Source organism: Meleagris gallopavo, chromosome 13 (genome assembly GCF_905368555.1).
Source record: "Meleagris gallopavo chromosome 13, MGAL_WU_HG_1.1, whole genome shotgun sequence".
In the NCBI taxonomy this organism is placed as follows: domain Eukaryota; kingdom Metazoa; phylum Chordata; class Aves; order Galliformes; family Phasianidae; genus Meleagris; species Meleagris gallopavo.
Window position 1 is genome coordinate 6805820 of NC_139416.1, and position 17610 is coordinate 6823429.

At 37.7% G+C, this 17610-nt stretch overlaps 1 protein-coding gene across 1 annotated transcript in view; it reads right to left on the minus strand.

Annotated features, from left to right (window-relative positions):
* The window catches only part of LONP2 (lon peptidase 2, peroxisomal), a 38836-nt gene extending 22157 nt beyond the window's left edge, over positions 1–16679 (minus strand). Inside the window, exons 1-8 of the mRNA XM_085234926.1 lie at positions 16396–16679; positions 15313–15547; positions 14382–14513; positions 12614–12736; positions 11580–11743; positions 10747–10841; positions 8009–8267; positions 2360–2501 (exon numbers count right to left, since the gene is read on the minus strand). Of these exons, the coding sequence (XP_085091052.1) occupies positions 2360–2501; positions 8009–8267; positions 10747–10841; positions 11580–11743; positions 12614–12736; positions 14382–14513; positions 15313–15547; positions 16396–16628 (1383 nt within the window). The 5' untranslated portion in view covers positions 16629–16679. The remainder of the gene's footprint in view (positions 1–2359; positions 2502–8008; positions 8268–10746; positions 10842–11579; positions 11744–12613; positions 12737–14381; positions 14514–15312; positions 15548–16395) is intronic.
* Positions 16680–17610: the final 931 nt, after the last annotated feature.

Below are 17610 nucleotides of genomic sequence, written 5' to 3' on the forward strand. Positions count from 1 at the left end.
AAACATCTTGATTAATTTATGGTTGACAGCTCACATATGTACAAAGACTTCTCTATATCAGCATTTTATTACCCCAAAATCCAGAAGTTCCATGAACATTTAATTGCCTGGCTATGTTCCTGGTCTAATTTCCTGCATACAAATACTCACTATGAAGTACTTGAATCCATTTCTATTTTCTCCTATTTTAAACTGAGGTCACCTAAATTTAGACCAAAGCATTCCCTTGTTGATGAACAGTAACCAGGGATAAGACGACATTTTGCTTTGCTCAAGCAACAACTCTGCAGCAGCACCTTAACACATATTCAGCAATTTTGGAACACTGAGCTTTGCTTCCAAGCTCACAGAGTATGACAGTCTCCCTCCACACTACACTGTGCTGTAGACAGTGCCAAACACACCTGCACAATACAGAAGAAAGGACATACCACTTACACATAATGACAGCACTTATCAAACAAGAAACAGAAATCTGAAAAACAAGAGTGTCATCCAGGTGATCCCTTACTATTGTTAGTTTTCCTACATAACAGTTATCTTTGTGCATTCCAGACACACTTTCCAACAGCGTAAAAGACCAGAAGCAGATAAAAATTAAGCTGTTATGTTCAAGCGTGAGTTCTCCATTCTTAGAGGTAAGCACCTGTCTCAGGATGTTCAGACAACAGTAGAGGGATATACAGAACTCACATGAGAGCAGCCTGGACATGGTTAATACAGCAATTACTTCTCCACATGCAACCTTTGGTCCATTAGCAATAACCTACATAAAGACTGCAGCCCAAGCAGATGGTGAAAGCGAACCCGATGAGCCTCAGCTCGAATAATTCACAGCAAAAGATGAGTTGTGTACCTGCACTAAGATTAAGGCTTTAAAATGTTGAAAACATTGTACTCCCACAGCAGTTGGGGAAAAAAATAAAAGATTCAAATACAAATAATTCAAAAACAGATTCATTTAATTTGCTTTCACTTGTTTGAAAGGACAAGAAAAGGACAGAAATGATCATTTACCTGCTGCTGGACAAAGAAGGAAATATAAATTTAAAAAGCAACACAGAGTTTGAATAGAAATAACAATGTTAACAGATTAATGTTAATGTTCAGGATTTGTAACCAGAACACTTTCAAAAAAAAAAATTATTCTCTTTTCCAGGAAACACAAATCATTGCTTTATTAGTGACTGACTGCCTTGCAAACCACATTCAGCAAGCTAAAAGAATTTGACTTTCAGGAATAATTTTATCTGCGTGTCGACCAGAGTAAGGTCAGTTTAGTTTAATGATTATAGGAGAAATGACCAAAAAAAACAAAAAACAAAAACAACAACAAAAAAAACCCACGAGCAAATACAGATTTCATTATCATTAACAGCAAAGATTAAGATTAAATAAAATCTCATAAGAGAAAAATACAAAGAAAATTTAAATATTTGTTAGACTCCCTTGCTTATTTTCTTTGCATTCTAGGAATGTATACCACACACCTGAGAAATAGACAGGTAAAAAACCATAACTCTCATTTTTAAAAGCTGAAAAAGCTAAGCCACATTATTTTCTAGCTCTGCTTGATCACATTAACATCCCAAGATAAAAGCAGAGCTCTCAAACCTAACCCGTTCAGACACTGAATTTAAAAGAACTACCTGGCTTTGCCAAAATAGCAACTTTGTACTATCTAGCAGGAAGTAAACAATGACATCCATAGAATGTCAAATGATGTTTTATTTGTAGAAAGCCATATAGCACACAGATGAGCATGACACTTAAATGTAACTGCAAGTAGTACTCTTCATCCTCAAAGCACTATATTAAGCACTATCAGTAAAAAAGTCATTAAAATGCCACTGTGCACAAATATCACTAGAACTACTTACTTTCATCCCCTCCCATAACCTCCCAGCTACTGAAAACTGAGATCCTTCCAGGACTACTCCCAGTATCATTTAGCTAAAATGAGCCCTAAAAATTTAGATACGTATTTTCCTAATCCAACTGATTTTGACCAAAACCGGTAAAGAACCACAGAAGCAGCTCAAGTTTTTCAGTGGTAGGATGGTAGCCACTACAGTTAGACAGAATACACAAAAGTTTTAGACAATAAATCAGTACAATGAAATTCTAAATGTACACAATACCAAAATCATTAAGTGCACTAGGGCTATGTCTACTCTGGAAAGTCTTAAGTGTTTCAGTTTAGCTGACTCTTGCTACACTATTACCTCTCACATGCCTTCCTTTCCTCTTCAGCAGTGCTAGGACAGTAAGATGTGAACAATCTTCAGTATATAATATACAGTATATTAATTCTTTTTAGTTACAAATAAAAAAATGTTAGTAATTTGATAGCTCTTACCTCTAGTAAGGCTGCTGCAGGATCTCCCTGCAAGCTCTTCCCCAGTTTATCAACCTCATCTAAAAGGAACACTGGATTATTAACCCCAACAGTCTTCAGTCCATTGATTATTCTGCCAGGCATGCTGCCAACGTAGGTGCGCCTGTGAGCAATAAATATATGATGGGAAAAATATGGGTCAGATGCATGAAAAAAAAAGTAGAAGCATTCAAAAGACAACCTTTCAAGGGAAAATACAAGAATAGGAAGTCTTCTAACAATTCTTCCACTTTCAAACAACTTTCTAGATCTAGCAGATAAAAAATATGGAATATGCATCTAACTAAGACAAGCAATCATATCAGCGGGTGTAAACTCAAGTTCCATGGTGCACTAGTTGGTCTGGGAAGACAAACTACATATGCATCTAAATAAATGGAAATTTAATGGCTTACAGGCATTTCACACCAACCAGTACAAGTATCTTTGTATTGTATGAACAAGCAGAAGCAGATTTGGGAATTTTATTGATACTAACAGTTTAATAATAAATAACAATAATGGGTTTTTGTCACCACAACAGAGCTCACACAAGCATGTTACGAGTTAGGTAATATGTCCAAATATGTTGAAACATTATGAAATGTGAACTGGATGAGTACAAAAAGGCATCTGATTTTATTCAGCAATGCTGGTAAAACTTCTGCATTTATCACAGTTTCTTCTGCCTGAGCCCAACTAAACAAAATACAGTAATTAATAGTATAAAATGCTAGTCACTCAGAAGAAAGAGATGCATTAAGTGCTGAATTACACAAAGTGCTGAACTACAAGCACCTATCTCACGATCCTCCCAAAGCACATACACAGAACAGGCTTTATCATAGGTTCTGCTTTCGTACAGTGCAAAACAAACAGGATGAAATTTAAAATGATGAAAAAAAATACCATGGGAGTAATTTCAAAACAACAACAAAAAACTCTTAAACATATTTTTTAAAAATTAAGAGGAAAAACAATACAAAAAAAAAAAAAACCAAAAACAACTCAGCCTCCAAACACAGAGTAAACAGAGGAAAAAATGTCAGATCCAGGTAATATTTATCAAGTGACTGAAAAAAAAAATGAAGTTACAGTATTTAATTGTGGATCTGAGCAAAGGTAAAGGTTAGTGACATCTTTTAAACAGCCAGAAATGCAACAGAAATTCAACTTGCCTATTACCACCTTCACGAGACAGCTGCTAGAGACTGGAGCAGCCAGCATGCACAAGTTTGTCACCTCACTGCTTTTGTGCAGAGCCTCATTCTGCAGTGAGTGAGTACACTCCCATCCACTGAGAAGTATACTACATTACATTTATTACCAACCCAGAACCTGCATGGGGGAGCTATTATATTAGCATGTCACTTCATTCTCCATCTGCATACAGTCAACACTGCCAAAAGCATGAAAAGATCCTACAAAATGCTATCAAAAAATTATGAGACCAAAGCAGAATTGAAGTTCACAGAAGTGAATCTTTTAGCAGTTCAATCAAACTAATCATTGCAACAATTTTCTATTTTTACAAAAGGTGCTTACTACACTAGTAAATAATTTTATATGCTACACAATGTGTATTGTATTGGGCTATGAATTTTAGGATTAAAAATGCCTAAATATCAATTTATTCTTCCCATATCTAAGCCCTCACTACATTTGCATTTATTAAAGATGGACCAGTATCTATTATATGCTACTAATCAGACTCAAGATCTCCAAGCTGAATAAAGAATGCAAATGTCACACATAGAGTGACAACAGACAATAACCTAGTACTTTACATTAAAAACACAAACCTAGATATACCTATTTTTATTCCTATCTGGTTATTAGGGAACACAACTCAAGAGTTCTCTGTAAGATAGACTTTGCAGAAATTTATGTAAAAAACCACTATGACATATTAAAATTACGAGCAGATATGGCTATTTATCTGTCTGGACATTAACCTTTGCCTTGTAACTTGTGAAACTAAATACTGCTGTTTGTGAACAGCAGCCTCTGTCTGTAAGGATGTTTAGTCATTATTTCCATTCTTGTAGCTACAGCTAAAAGGAAGAAAAACAGCATTCTAATCATAGCATTTTGATACAAATGTGGCTTTGCTCATTATTTTGACACACAGTTTCTCTCCATGCATTCAGCCTACGAAGAGAAATCAGCTGCTTTCCATTTGAAACAGGAAGCTGAGAACAATCTTGCTGGCACTCTCCTACGTAGCAACAAAAAACACCTTAACAGATCATGCCACATAAGGTCTGTACTTCAGTAAACTTTCTACTTATTCTTAGATCAGTGAAAAATCACCCTTTAAAGACACTAAAGCTGCCATTGGGAGGTACGTATCACAGAAAAGGCAGCTGGAAAACTTAACAGCTCTCCCAGTGTAAACTGGGAATGTTTATGTATCAGAACCCCTAAAGCAGTACTAGTATTACTGGTAAAAACACGACCTAATTTCTTCATATTTTTCTAAAGACAGAAGGTTTCAAGTTGTTTTAAACTACAGTGGTTTTCAAATCACAAAATTAGAAAAAGAAAAAAGTTCATACTACCAAAGAAACCATTTATGAACTTACTTGCATTAGGTCAGAGGTTTTTTTTTGTCTTGGTTTGTTTTTTTCAAGGACAGAGGTTGCAGTTACTTTACATGTGTATCCATATTCTGCAGTTGTGTAACAAAGTTACTTTGCCCAGGTGAAAACCCCGTTTGCTTTTTTCCAGTGCAAGGAGTCCTGTGCAACCTCACCTTTTCATGCACAGATGCACCTGAGCAAATATTCAGTACAGGACTAAACCAGAAGTAAACTACCCAAACTTGCAGAAAATGAAAAGTGCTGATATAAAAAAAAGAAAGCCTCACACAGAGGTGAGAGAAGGAAAAAAAATATCTCACTAGCACTATTATAAATAGTGCAACAACATCTTTCCTTTTTGAAAATAGAAACCTGCTCACACGCAGTAGAGAAGATCATACAGTTCTTGAATTAAACAAAGTATCAGTACTGAGGAGATCTTAAGCTCAGGGAAATTTTCAGATAAAAACAACTATTTCAGACCGTCTTCTTTCGCTTTTATAAATACAAGTTACCAGTAAATGCAACAGCAAGCATTTACATATGGTACAGATGAGTGGTAAATGCTAACAGCTGGGGCATGTCTGATAAAGCAGTTCTGTATTTGTACCGAGATGATGACTTCATTTTGAGAACGCAGCCCTGTAATATCTTCACCCAGTCAAAAAAGAACCCACAGAATCCCCCGCTGCAGCCACACGATGCACACGTAAATGGTGCATAAAAAGTGCCTGCAGACTGCCCAAGCTACACCTCTTCCCGAGCAGCATCTAAACTAAAACATCACCGCCCTCCACACTGCAATGCAAGATATTTTGTTTTGCTTGCTAGATCTATCAGTTTGCTCCTTCCACCTGTAACAGTTACCCACTGCCAAAGTGAGTGCTATTCCAGGTCGTATCTGCTTGCAAGTGAAAATCATCCACCATTTCTTTTTCAATGCTTTAGTGCATTTGGTACATTTTGTAAATGTTTAGTACATTAGTAGGTGCATATACTATCCTTCTTCTGCAGTATTAATAGGAATGCTTAACTTAAGCCTGAAAGCCTAAAAAGGAGGGCTCCTAACATGCAGTATTAGAAAATAGGCCCACTTAAAAGTGAAACTTGGAGAAGAAGAGCTTATGTCTTCTTCACTTTTAGATTGCTTCTGAAATTCTCTTCTGTGATTGCCACTGGAAGCATAATATGGATTCACTTGACCAGGATTAACTTGGAGGACCTATTTATGAAAACAACATTATGGAGGGAAGATTACAGGAAAGCTGAGGAGAAACAGAAAACAATGAAACAGAAACACAGAAAAAAAATCTGCATTCAACTGCTAGATTTTACTTAACATGAAACATGCAAAACAGGTGGTTACAAGGGATCCTCACTAACCACCACTAAGTTTTGGTCTTCAGCTACACGGCTGAAGAGTAACCATCTGTAACTCCTGTTAATTCTAGATGGTATTTTTCTCTTCCTGTCTTGTCAAATACTTTCTAATTTTAAGTATTTATTTCAGTACTAAAGATTAATTTCTAACATGCAAAAATACCACAAGTACCTGAATTTCTGGTTTTGAAGTCATTATCCCATGACTGCAGCTCTCCATAACAGAAGTAAACACAAGTTACAAAGCCAAAAATAAACAAACAAACAAACAAACAACCTGTAAGGAATTACTGGCAATTGAGTAACAGCTGTTGACAGTTCTACTTTCTTTCCATAACATCTGCTTCATACACATTGGTGTTTTAGAAAGGCTCAAGTTTTACTCAGCCCTGGAAAAAGTTCCCTAGCATCTGCAAATGCTTAATATTCAACAACCCCTAGTGGTTCCAATATCAAACAGCAACTTGTAGTAGCTGCATTATGCTTGTTTTTTAGGATTCATACAATAAATAATTTGAAACATTAGTAAACAGTGTCAGTTTATGAAATACAAGGAATAAAACCCTGTGAAGAACAGTTCTGCTTCTTTTTCCATTAGTGTCTAAGTAAACGGGCAAAAAGGCCAGATATTACAAATGTTTACAAAACAGCCTGTTTACAACCACAAAGAGTGCTGCTATACACAAAAACCTGATTTATTTAATCAAACAAATGTACAACCAAACTCAATATTTAACTCCCCAGCGCTTCTGTGCATGCTGATCAAACCTACCCTAAGAAAACCTCACAAATATCATTCATGCCACAAACTCCATGTGTAGCTAGGTGTGTCAAGTACAACATTGCTGTTCCAATGTTTCTTCTCTCACATTCTGGTCTAAAAAGTGATCAATAGTATACCAACAGTATATTAAACTCTAGATTGTTACAAGTTCGGGTACAAGAATTTCAGTACATTTCCCACTAAGCCTTTTGCTTAAACAAATCATTTAGAGAACTGAGAAGGAGATGTAAAGAGATGCAATTAAAAAAATAAGCCCTAAGGAAAGGGCATCAAACTCTTTCAGCATAAGCGTCTCTGAATAAATACCTTCTTGAAATGGAAAACATACTAACAAGGCTGAAATACTCTCAGTAACTCAGTTGCTGTTCTCCAACTTTTAAGCAACTTTTAAGAATCACTCTCACAGTTTTAATAACAAACATAGTTATAAAGTAATACGTTGTTAGTCATACACTATTTGATTTAACTGAATTTTTGCACTCCTCCTAGAACTCAAAAATTTCAATCATAATGCCAAAAAACAAAAAACCTGAAGATCAGAAATGACTTAGAAATATAAAGGCAGTTTTAATTATCCCAAACACATGAAGTTCACAGGTCATGCATCTTGCCACAGTTCCAGATCCAGGTATGATTATCCCATTCTCCACTTAGAATAAAAAGGCAGTAGCAGAAAAGAATAAAGAACAAATCTCAACAGTGAATGCCCACTCTCATTATTAAAATTCTCTCCTGAATAATACCACTGAATACCAAAGAGAATCAGTGAGTGATAACAGTATTCGAAATAAGTAAAACTTCTCCGCATCAGCTGAACAACAAAAATAATCAGCATGTTCTGTAATAAAATAATAAATTACATGTAATAAAAAAGGAAATACACACCTATGGCCTCGGATATCAGATTGATCACAGACACCTCCCAAAGCAATTCTGTGGAATTCTCGACCCAAAGTCTTAGCAATTGATCTCCCCACACTGGTTTTGCCAACTCCTGGGGGTCCCACAAAACAAAGAATGGGTCCCTTGAGGTTGTTTTTTAGCTGCCTGACAGCTAAGTACTCCAAAACTCTTTTCTTCAACTTCTCCATAGCGTAATGATCATTATCCAGAAGAATTCGAGCTGCACGAATTTCAAGGCGATCTATCAATCGTTAACAACAGAAAGGATATCAGCACATTTACCTTTAGAAATGGAAACAATTCTACTGTATAACAGAAATTAATGCATTTTCACATGTTCATCAACATAAATCACCCAATACTCACATTTATATTCCACCCAACATTTTGCTAAGATAATTATAAGCCTTATTTTTTTAAGAAGAAATGTAAACACAAGCTGGAGAGATCACTCTATAGATAAGAGAATTTACAACAGAAATGGAAACATCCTTTCACTGTGTCATAGATTTAAAATCTGGTTCAAATGAACTTAATATCTGTCCTGGAACAGCAACTGAACAACATGCACATTTTTCAGCATTTGTCATCTCACAGAACTGAATCTGAAGCCATAAGGTCTTATCAAAAGATAAATTCAACCCTATGTCTTCATCTCACCGACTTACGCTATAGTCTGTTATTACCTCACAAGAGTTGAATGGCAGGCTTTGCTAGCTATATACTTTAAGTGACTGTGCTGCGCAAAACACCCATTTGATACTAGGACTGGAAAAATTTGGTTTTTACAATTGCCATAAGTTGAGATAAATTGTCATGCATAATAAAAGGACTTTAACTAGTGCATTAGACAGAGCACGAATTTCTGGCACAAAGCAGCTGTATCTGCTCTATGACATAAAAGAGAAAGCAGAAAACAATAAAGTCGATCAACTCTGCACAAACCTACCCTTCAGCTTCTATGCACTGCAGATACAAACTCTTCATCCCAGTAACTGTTTCATTTATGGACAGCTGTTATGAAATTCCCATCATCAACCATGTCATCCTTTGCAATAAATTACTGAATAAAAAACTAATTAATGATAATAATTTTCCAGGTCTTTTTAATTGTATTTCCCATTTTTCCACTCATGTATATTTTTATTCTCTCTACCCATGAAGTCCAAAGCATCACTCATATGAATACAAATATAATTTTTTCCAACTTTGTTTCCAGGAAAAACCTTCAAACCACATCTGACTTTGCATAGTTCTGCAAGATTGAAGAGCAAATTCCTGTTAGAGGACACGAGAGGCAACCCAGTCTGTGGTTTTTTGAGTAACACTGACACATGTAAGCAGATCTTTTTGCCATTCAGTCATTAAAGAAAATATTTGTAAGTAGATCGGTGAACATGCTAGGCTCTAATTCAAAAAGGTCAACATTTGTCACCATGTGCACTAAGAAGGCAAAAAACAGAAATGTTTCTGCTGGTGTGCACATTCTTTATAAAGTAGATTGTTTTAAATGCCATCCAAAAGCTTCATTCTTCAGAACACTCCTGGGAAGCATTTCTGCCCAATGAATCTATTCATGTTCGTCTACACTTTCCTGATATCCATTTTTGTATCCCATTCCTATATTTATAGCAATTTCTGCTCAAACTTTCTGAAATCAATGGTAAAAATTTGAGATGGTACTTCTTTCTTCCTATTGCATCCAAAGTTGTAACTATGAAAAGTAAATACAACTTTGCTTTTTCATCCTCTTGATCTTTAACAAACTTGATCAGCATCAGATATACCAGAACCTTCTTCAGGAAGATATATGCTGCAGAAATGTTAAAAAGTTTTTTTGTTTGATGTAAGAGATAGCAACAGCTTTCTTTGGTACTTTTAACAGAACAATACCTTTATTTGATGTGGGAAAAAACCTCACCTGAGCAGCTTTCCAGGATAATGACTCTAGATTCAATTTTTCCAAAAGCAGATCACAAACATAACTACTAAATACTGCCATCCAGAAGAGTCTCTGAAGCAGAGACATCTCAGTCACTACTGCTGAATATGCTATGAATGAGTCTGCAGTGAGACATGAAAAACAAAAAAAGTCCCAACAGAAAATAATCACTGATTATAAAATAGTCTGTTTGAGACTAATAAAAAAAATTAAGGGGAAAACAATTCCAGTGTTTCATGACAGTGAGAAAAATCTAAGAAAAGAAACCCACTATTTTGAGAAGCACGGTATGGGTTTGTTTACTAGTGTCTCACTGTATTGCCACAGTAATATGATATGATGCAATTAATCCTACCTGAAATGCAGTTAGCAAAAATAAAAAAGCTGTAAATATGCAGAGCTCTTGACTGCCATAAAGACTAGCTAATATAACATAACCTCTGCACTGTGATGTAACCACATTCCAGTTTTTAGAATAACAAAGTATGCAATAGCACGGGATTGCAAGTAACAACACCGCCATTTTATTGTGTAGATATTGCTTGCTTAACTTGCGTTTCTGGGTGTACAACTGAGCTACATGGGCTATTCAGTACACAGGTCTTCATTTAAACATGGTAAACTGCAAGACTCAAGTCCATTAATAGCATTTTACTACAAGACAATGCAAAAAAAAATTGGGGGGAGAGAACTAAGTATGTTCTTCTGTCTTTACATCATAGCTACTTGTCCGAAAATGTCTGCGCAAGAGACAGTCAACAATAACAGAAGGGTTTACCTTTCGTACTCTTGTTCCATGGCAATTCTACCATAAGTTCCAAATAATTTCTTGTTAAAGCATATTCTGGCATCGACTGAGGCATCTTCTTTAATCTGGAAGTACATGCATAGAACTAATAAGGCTAATGGGGAACTAACAGCAAACTAAGACACTCACTTGCATTAAAAAAAAAAAAATATTTAGCAAACCCTTTTACTTCCCAACACCTGTAATACTAAAAAAGAAAGTCACTATTACATCAATTACAAGATTTGTCTTTGCGTAATGATAGCTTATTTGTATGATATTTGCAGAAAAAAAAACAAACATCATCTTCCTAAGCATACGCTGCATACAAAATGCATGCACCACAGTATAAATATATAAGTAGATATGCATGTACATATGCACAAACACAGTATCACTGACGAGGTTGTTAATGATCATATCATCCCCAATATCAGTTATATGCTCACAAAGGCAGAGAAAGGAAAAAAGAATCAATATGCAGACCACTTTTCTCATTAATTACTAACAACTGTGGTGTTATTTGTCTCCTCTCCTTTTCTTTTGAGGCATTCACTTCATAACATAGAGATCTAGAGCTTGCAGTTTAAAGCTATATTAATTCATAAGCCACATGTAAAAGACTTAATTGTTCTCCTCTCTGATGTTCCAAAACAACAAGTAGAGGAAAGTTGTAAGCAAAATAGCAGCACATAAATAAAATTCTAAAAATTATTTCCAAAACACAACCAACACAAATATATCATTAAGTAAAATGTTAATGCAAGATTTGTTTAAAAAAAAAAAAAAAAAAAAAAAGAAATCACCACTTCCGATTATCCTACCTCTTTATTTCCTTAAGACAAACTTTAAGAGCTTGTTCTGACATACTGGAAGTTCTAATCTTTTTTTCAAGGATGACAACATCATCATGATCTTCCTCCTCTTCCTCATCTTCTGCAGTGCTTGGAATATGATTGATTCTTCTATTTGGACGAATAGCTACAACCTATGAAACGTAACAGTCAGAAAGTAGCACCAGTTTGTGTTTTTTTTTTAAATAAGGTGAGTACTTTATGGATACCATGAGAAAAACATGCAAGGATTGGGGAGAAACTACTTAACAGAATAAGTCTGAAAATTTTAATCCAATAAACAGCTAAACAAAGTGTTATTGGTACTACTTTAAAAAGTTACCATTTTTATTTTACTTTATGTATTTACTAAGTTCATTTGTCATCTACCATAATCTAGTAGGTAACAGAAGACAAAACCAAAATTGAAAAAGCTTTTCCAATATTTTGAAAAGCTGGCACTGCAGCCCATCTTATTAAGCAGGATAAGCAAAATATTTACAGGTGTAATCTCTCTTACTCTTTTTCATTTTTCAGTTATTTCTTGTTTGCTAAATTGTACATGTACAATTAGATGCAGCAAAAGTGCAGCCTGTTGCAGTTAAGCAAACTACATTTCACAACACACATCAATTATCCGCATTTCAAAAGCTGTGATTCACCTTTAATGCTATTAATAAGCACTTATTATTGATATGTGCACTTTTCACTGCAGTGTGCACATATCATGCAAGTTAATTGGCTATCAAATGACTCTTTAATGGAACCTTTGTGAAGTCAGAAAGTGCTCAGATGAAATAAATGATGTCCAGGCAGCTTTAAAAAAATGTTTTCTTTTTCAGATGTCTGAACAGCTGAAGTTGCAAGCTGGGTGTTCTCCACTGATACAGCCTAAGCACTAAATACTATGACCACAGGTTAAAACCTTGAATAGATTACAATTACACACCTTCACTAGTCTGTTTAAAAGAGCATTGTTATATTTATGTATGATGCTTAAGAATCCCAGATTTAAAGGTCCATACCCTTTTGTCATCATCCTGTTTGTGCTTTCTTGTTTTCTGAAGAAGCTTCAGTCCTTCAATTTGTCTAACAAGCAACGGTATAGTCATCTTGAACCTTTCCTCCAGCCTAACAGCATCTAGGATCTAAGAGCAAGGAGTTATGAGAAGCCAACAAATTCACATTAATGGGTCATCGCTGAGGAGAAGGGGAACACACAGGATGTCATCGCAATCTTTTGATCAGAGTTATAAATTAAATGGTTTGGGAAAAAAAGAGGTAGCAAGAAAATAAAAGAATACAGCACACAAAACCTATCTTCAAGGTCTGGACAGCAAAACTACAAAGTAATTCAAAAGTACCAAAAAATATGTAATTTTTTATTCTGTTTTAAACTGTCTTATTATTTTGGTTACATTTTATGTAGAAAACATCTACCAGCGGTTTACTTCTCAATTACTGAATCTCAGAAAAGAGCTCCCCCCCCAAAAAAATCACCTTATGCCATAAGGCATGTTTTCCTTGTTGCTTTTTAAAATAAAACATGTATTTTATACATTATTTCACTTTCACGTTTGTTCAAGTTGATGTGCAGAAACAAGCAAAATTTATATAATGATCTGTCAGCTTCATTAAATAAGCAAGATTTCAACACAATTTGAAGAAAGGCTTATCATCTTTACCATGGCAATGGGAAATGCCCTCCACTCTGTTCTCATGAGACTCAATCTGGAGCACTATTTCCAGTTCTGGAGCCCCCAGTGCAAGAAGGATATGGAGTGGACCCAGAGGAGGGCCATGAAGATGATCAGAAGGCTGGAGTAGCTTCCCTACAAGGACAGGCTCAGAAAGCTAGGGCTCATCAGCCTGAAGAAGAGAAGGTGCCTGGAGGACTTTCTAATGGCCTTCTAGTACCTGAAGGAGGCCTACAGAAAAGTTGGGGAGGGACTTTTTCTAAGGGCAGGCAGCAACAGGATCATAGAATCATAGAATCACTCCGGTTGGAAATAGACCTTAAAGATCATCGAGTCCAACCACGACCTAACCATACTACCCTAACTCTAACAACCTTCTGCTAAATCATGTCCCTAAGCACCACAGCCATACGGTTTTTAAACACATCCAGGGATGCTGACTGAACCACCTTCCTGGGGAGCCTGTTCCAGTGCTCAACAGCCCTTTCTGTAAAGAAGTTTTTCCTGATATCTAACCCAAACTTATATTTATTGTATATTTTATATACTAAAATTTATATTTTATAAAATTTATATTTTATTTCTTTCAATTTATACCAGACATTATGAAGAAATTCTATACTGTGAGGGTTGTGTGAGACACTGGAACAGGTTGCCCAGAGAAATTGTGCTTGTCCGCACCCTAGACATGTTCAAAGCCAGGCTGGACAGGATTTTGAGCAACATGGTCTGGTGGGAGATATCCCCTCCTGCAAGCAGGGGCACTGGAACTAGATGATCTTAAAAGGTCTCTTCCAACCCAAAACATTCTACAATTCCATGAAATCCAGGCTGTATCTCTTGTCGCTCAATTAAATGAACAGTTCCCCACACTATCTACATTCATTTAGCTTTTAAGTGAATTCTTATGTAAAGGTATATAGAAAGATATATGAAACAAAAGCATGAAAACATTTAAGAAATATTTCTGCTTGGTTGTAACAGAAATACCTTCTCGCACAATATTATCACCACCTATCAAAATTACCCTAAAAGCGGTTATAACTATAGAAAAGTAGCAAACACTTCACCTTAGAACAGTTTAAGGACATAATACCTGAAGCTTCTCCTGGTTGGATGTACGGATAATTGAAGTCAGTATATCTGGCAAAGCTTCTCTAGGCAGATTGTCCAGAAGACGTCTCAGCTTTGCAACTGCAGGAACAGACATATCCAGCATCTCAACCAACTGTAAGGAACACACAATGAACAATATTCATAGTTGTTGGATGTTTCTTCTTTAATTTATTTAATCAAGTATCTGACTGTAAGAGCACTGCACCTTGAAATGTGCATAAATGCTTTGCCAAAAATGTTCTGAAAAAAAGTATTTGCACATAGGAGAATAGACAACCAAGACTCTGGACTTTATACTAGTTCAAGAAGATCATAATTATCATCACTGCTCCTAGTGCTTTCTTCAATGCCGACATCTTCTATTACCTTTCAAATACCCCAATAAAAATCACTCCAGTTCCCTTCTCTGTACCTCTTTAAACACTAAATTTATTATACCTGAGGACATGTATTTATAAAAAGATTCTATACAGGTGTGCTTTTTTCCCATTTAATAATACACAGTTTTAAAAATCCATTATATGTACCAGGAATTTTAGAAAAAACACTTTCTCAAAAGCAATACATGTATATACATAAAAATATGCTTTGTTTTGTTTTTTGCTACAATGTACTTACTGTACCAGTACATAAGAACTACTATAAAGTTATTGTAACTTTAACATGTACAGCTAAATTCATCCTGAAATGCACTGCATACAGATTCTCAAACTCAACATGGAAATCTCAAGCCATCCCAAAGACAATACTTTTCTAGCAGAAATCCTACCTTCACTAAAAAAAAAAGTAAGAGGTACAAAGAGAAGAGAGCAAACAAATGAAAAAGAAAAAAAAAAAAAAAGGAAAAAAAGAGCAACAAAGCACATGCATCAATACACTGATTTAAAATGAATAGGATTAAACCAATTTACCTGCACAGCATATTTGTAGAACTGTTCTGACAACTCTCCAAGTTCCTCCTCAGACTTATGCTGATTTGTAAACTGCTCGAGTCGATCCAATTGCTCAACTTCTGCAATAGGGTATGGCTTCTCCTTCAGCAGCTGCAAGATCTGGAACCGGCAAAGGCCCGTAACCAGCAGTGTGTAATGTGGCTTGGGCCAGTTGCTACCAACCACCTGAACTGCCAAAGCAGCAGTGCCAATCCTGAAAACAGATCAAATCTTTGTATTATTTGTCACCTTCCACAGAACATTTCATGTGCCCCTCACATGAAGCAACTGAGCTACAGAGCCTCACAGGCCATCATTGATCCTCATCACCAACATTAAAGGATTTCCTTTGTGATAGAGATCAATGAAACCACACTTTGAATTTTAAAAAAAACAACAAGACAACTAAAAAATGAATGATAGTAATATAACACATACATGTGTCGAGAAAAGTAATTTTTTCATAAATAAATTACTAAGTTTTGGAACAGGAACAGAAAACCTGCGTTTCTGCTCAAAAAACTGCATGCATTACAAAAATGATTCTTCATAATTTACAGTTTTCCAGTTTTCTAGCAAAACTGCCTGTCTTATGCAAAACTAACGCTTTAGATCACGTTTATCCGGTCAAACTGCCTGTTCAAGCAGAATTAAAACAAACTGCAAAACCTTACTAAATCCACTGATGGAAATAAGTTTTGCAAGGAATACAGCACGTTCATTTTACACGCAGTTGATCCCTCAGAAATACAATTAGTTTTCATTTCACATGAACTGGATCTTCCACACTACTCTTATTAACCAAACAAAGTAACTAACTGACTTTCTATCACTAATAAGCGGTACAGCCCTAATGACCCCGAGACGCTTTCTCGGATCGCGCCTCCGTCCCGGCCGGCTCCCATTCCCAGACTCGCCCAGCAGACCCGCACGGCGCCGCCCCCGCCCCACGCACACGAGCTCCCCCGGCCGGGAGCAGAGCTCCGCTCCCCTCAGCGCGACCGCGGACTAGGCGAGGGCAGCGTGGCCAAGGGCCGCGAGGGCAGGGCGCGGCGGCGGCACCTGTGCAGGGAGGGCAGGTCGTCACAGTCGGACGTGGGGTCGCTGGTGTTGGGAATGACGCCGATGATGGTGCTGCGCAGCGAGGTGCCCTTCAGCAGCCGGCTGCGCACCAGCTGCATGTTGCGCGGCGAGTCCACGCTCGTCCGCATGGTCGAGCCGGGCAGCAGGACGCCTTCATGGGTGAGCAGCAGCGGCAAGCGGCTGGGGATCTGGATGGCGCTGCCCGCCGCCATGGCCGCCTCTCCGCTCCGCAGAGCCCCGCCCCGCTACGGGCGCCCGGCAGGTTCAGGCTCGGGCTGGGCTCAGCGCGCCGCTCGCCGCCGAGCACGGCGATCCCCGCCCACAGCGGGACCCTGCCGGGCGCAGCGCCTACAGCCGCCCCTACCGCCGATTTTAAAATCCCGTGGGTGACGGCGCGGGCACAGCTCCGTACCGCGGCTGCTGCTACCAGCAGATGGCAGGCGAGCACTTAGAGTGCCGCGCTGCGCTCCCAGGGGCAGGAGCCCGCCCAGAGTTGGCCCGAGGCGGGGGAGCAGCGTCCCCTGCACCTGCTGCCAGCTCCAGCCTCAGCTTTCCCTTCGTGCCGGGATCCTGTAAATGCTGGGGGAGTTTTATTTCAGTGCGGCTTCCATCAAGATGGAGGCGTTGGCCATGGCTACAGCTCTGCTGTGCCCAACTCGGTTGTGTGACCCGACTGGTCTCTGAGCACTCCGGCCTACAGCAAGCTCAGGTGAACAAGCAGAGCCCAGAAACCACAGAAACTTCCCCCTCCTTTTTTCTTCCTAACCCTCCCCCCCTTTCTCTCTTCCCTACCCTCCCCGGGAGAAAAGAGGTGCAATATCCAAATTGCATAACATAATCAGCTGTGTTAACCAATCCCCTGTTAATCACTGACTTATTAGCTATGCTTTGAACAAAGGTAACCCTGTACAGAGGTGAAATCTCAGTAAGGAATGTGTTTACACCAACTGACCGTGTGAAATGCACAAGCACAGCTGCAGGCAGAAACTCGCTGAGTCATGCAGTCTGGTAACAGCTCAACTCTGTCAACCTACTGTAGAACACTTAGGTAACAAGATATATGGAAATAATTACGATTAAATACAACAAAAGTGCAGCTGAGATAAATATCTTCTCCTTTAGCAGCCACCTTAGGTAACTTAGAAAGAAACCCAGAATTTAATATGCTACGTAACGCTCAATATGTATTTAGAA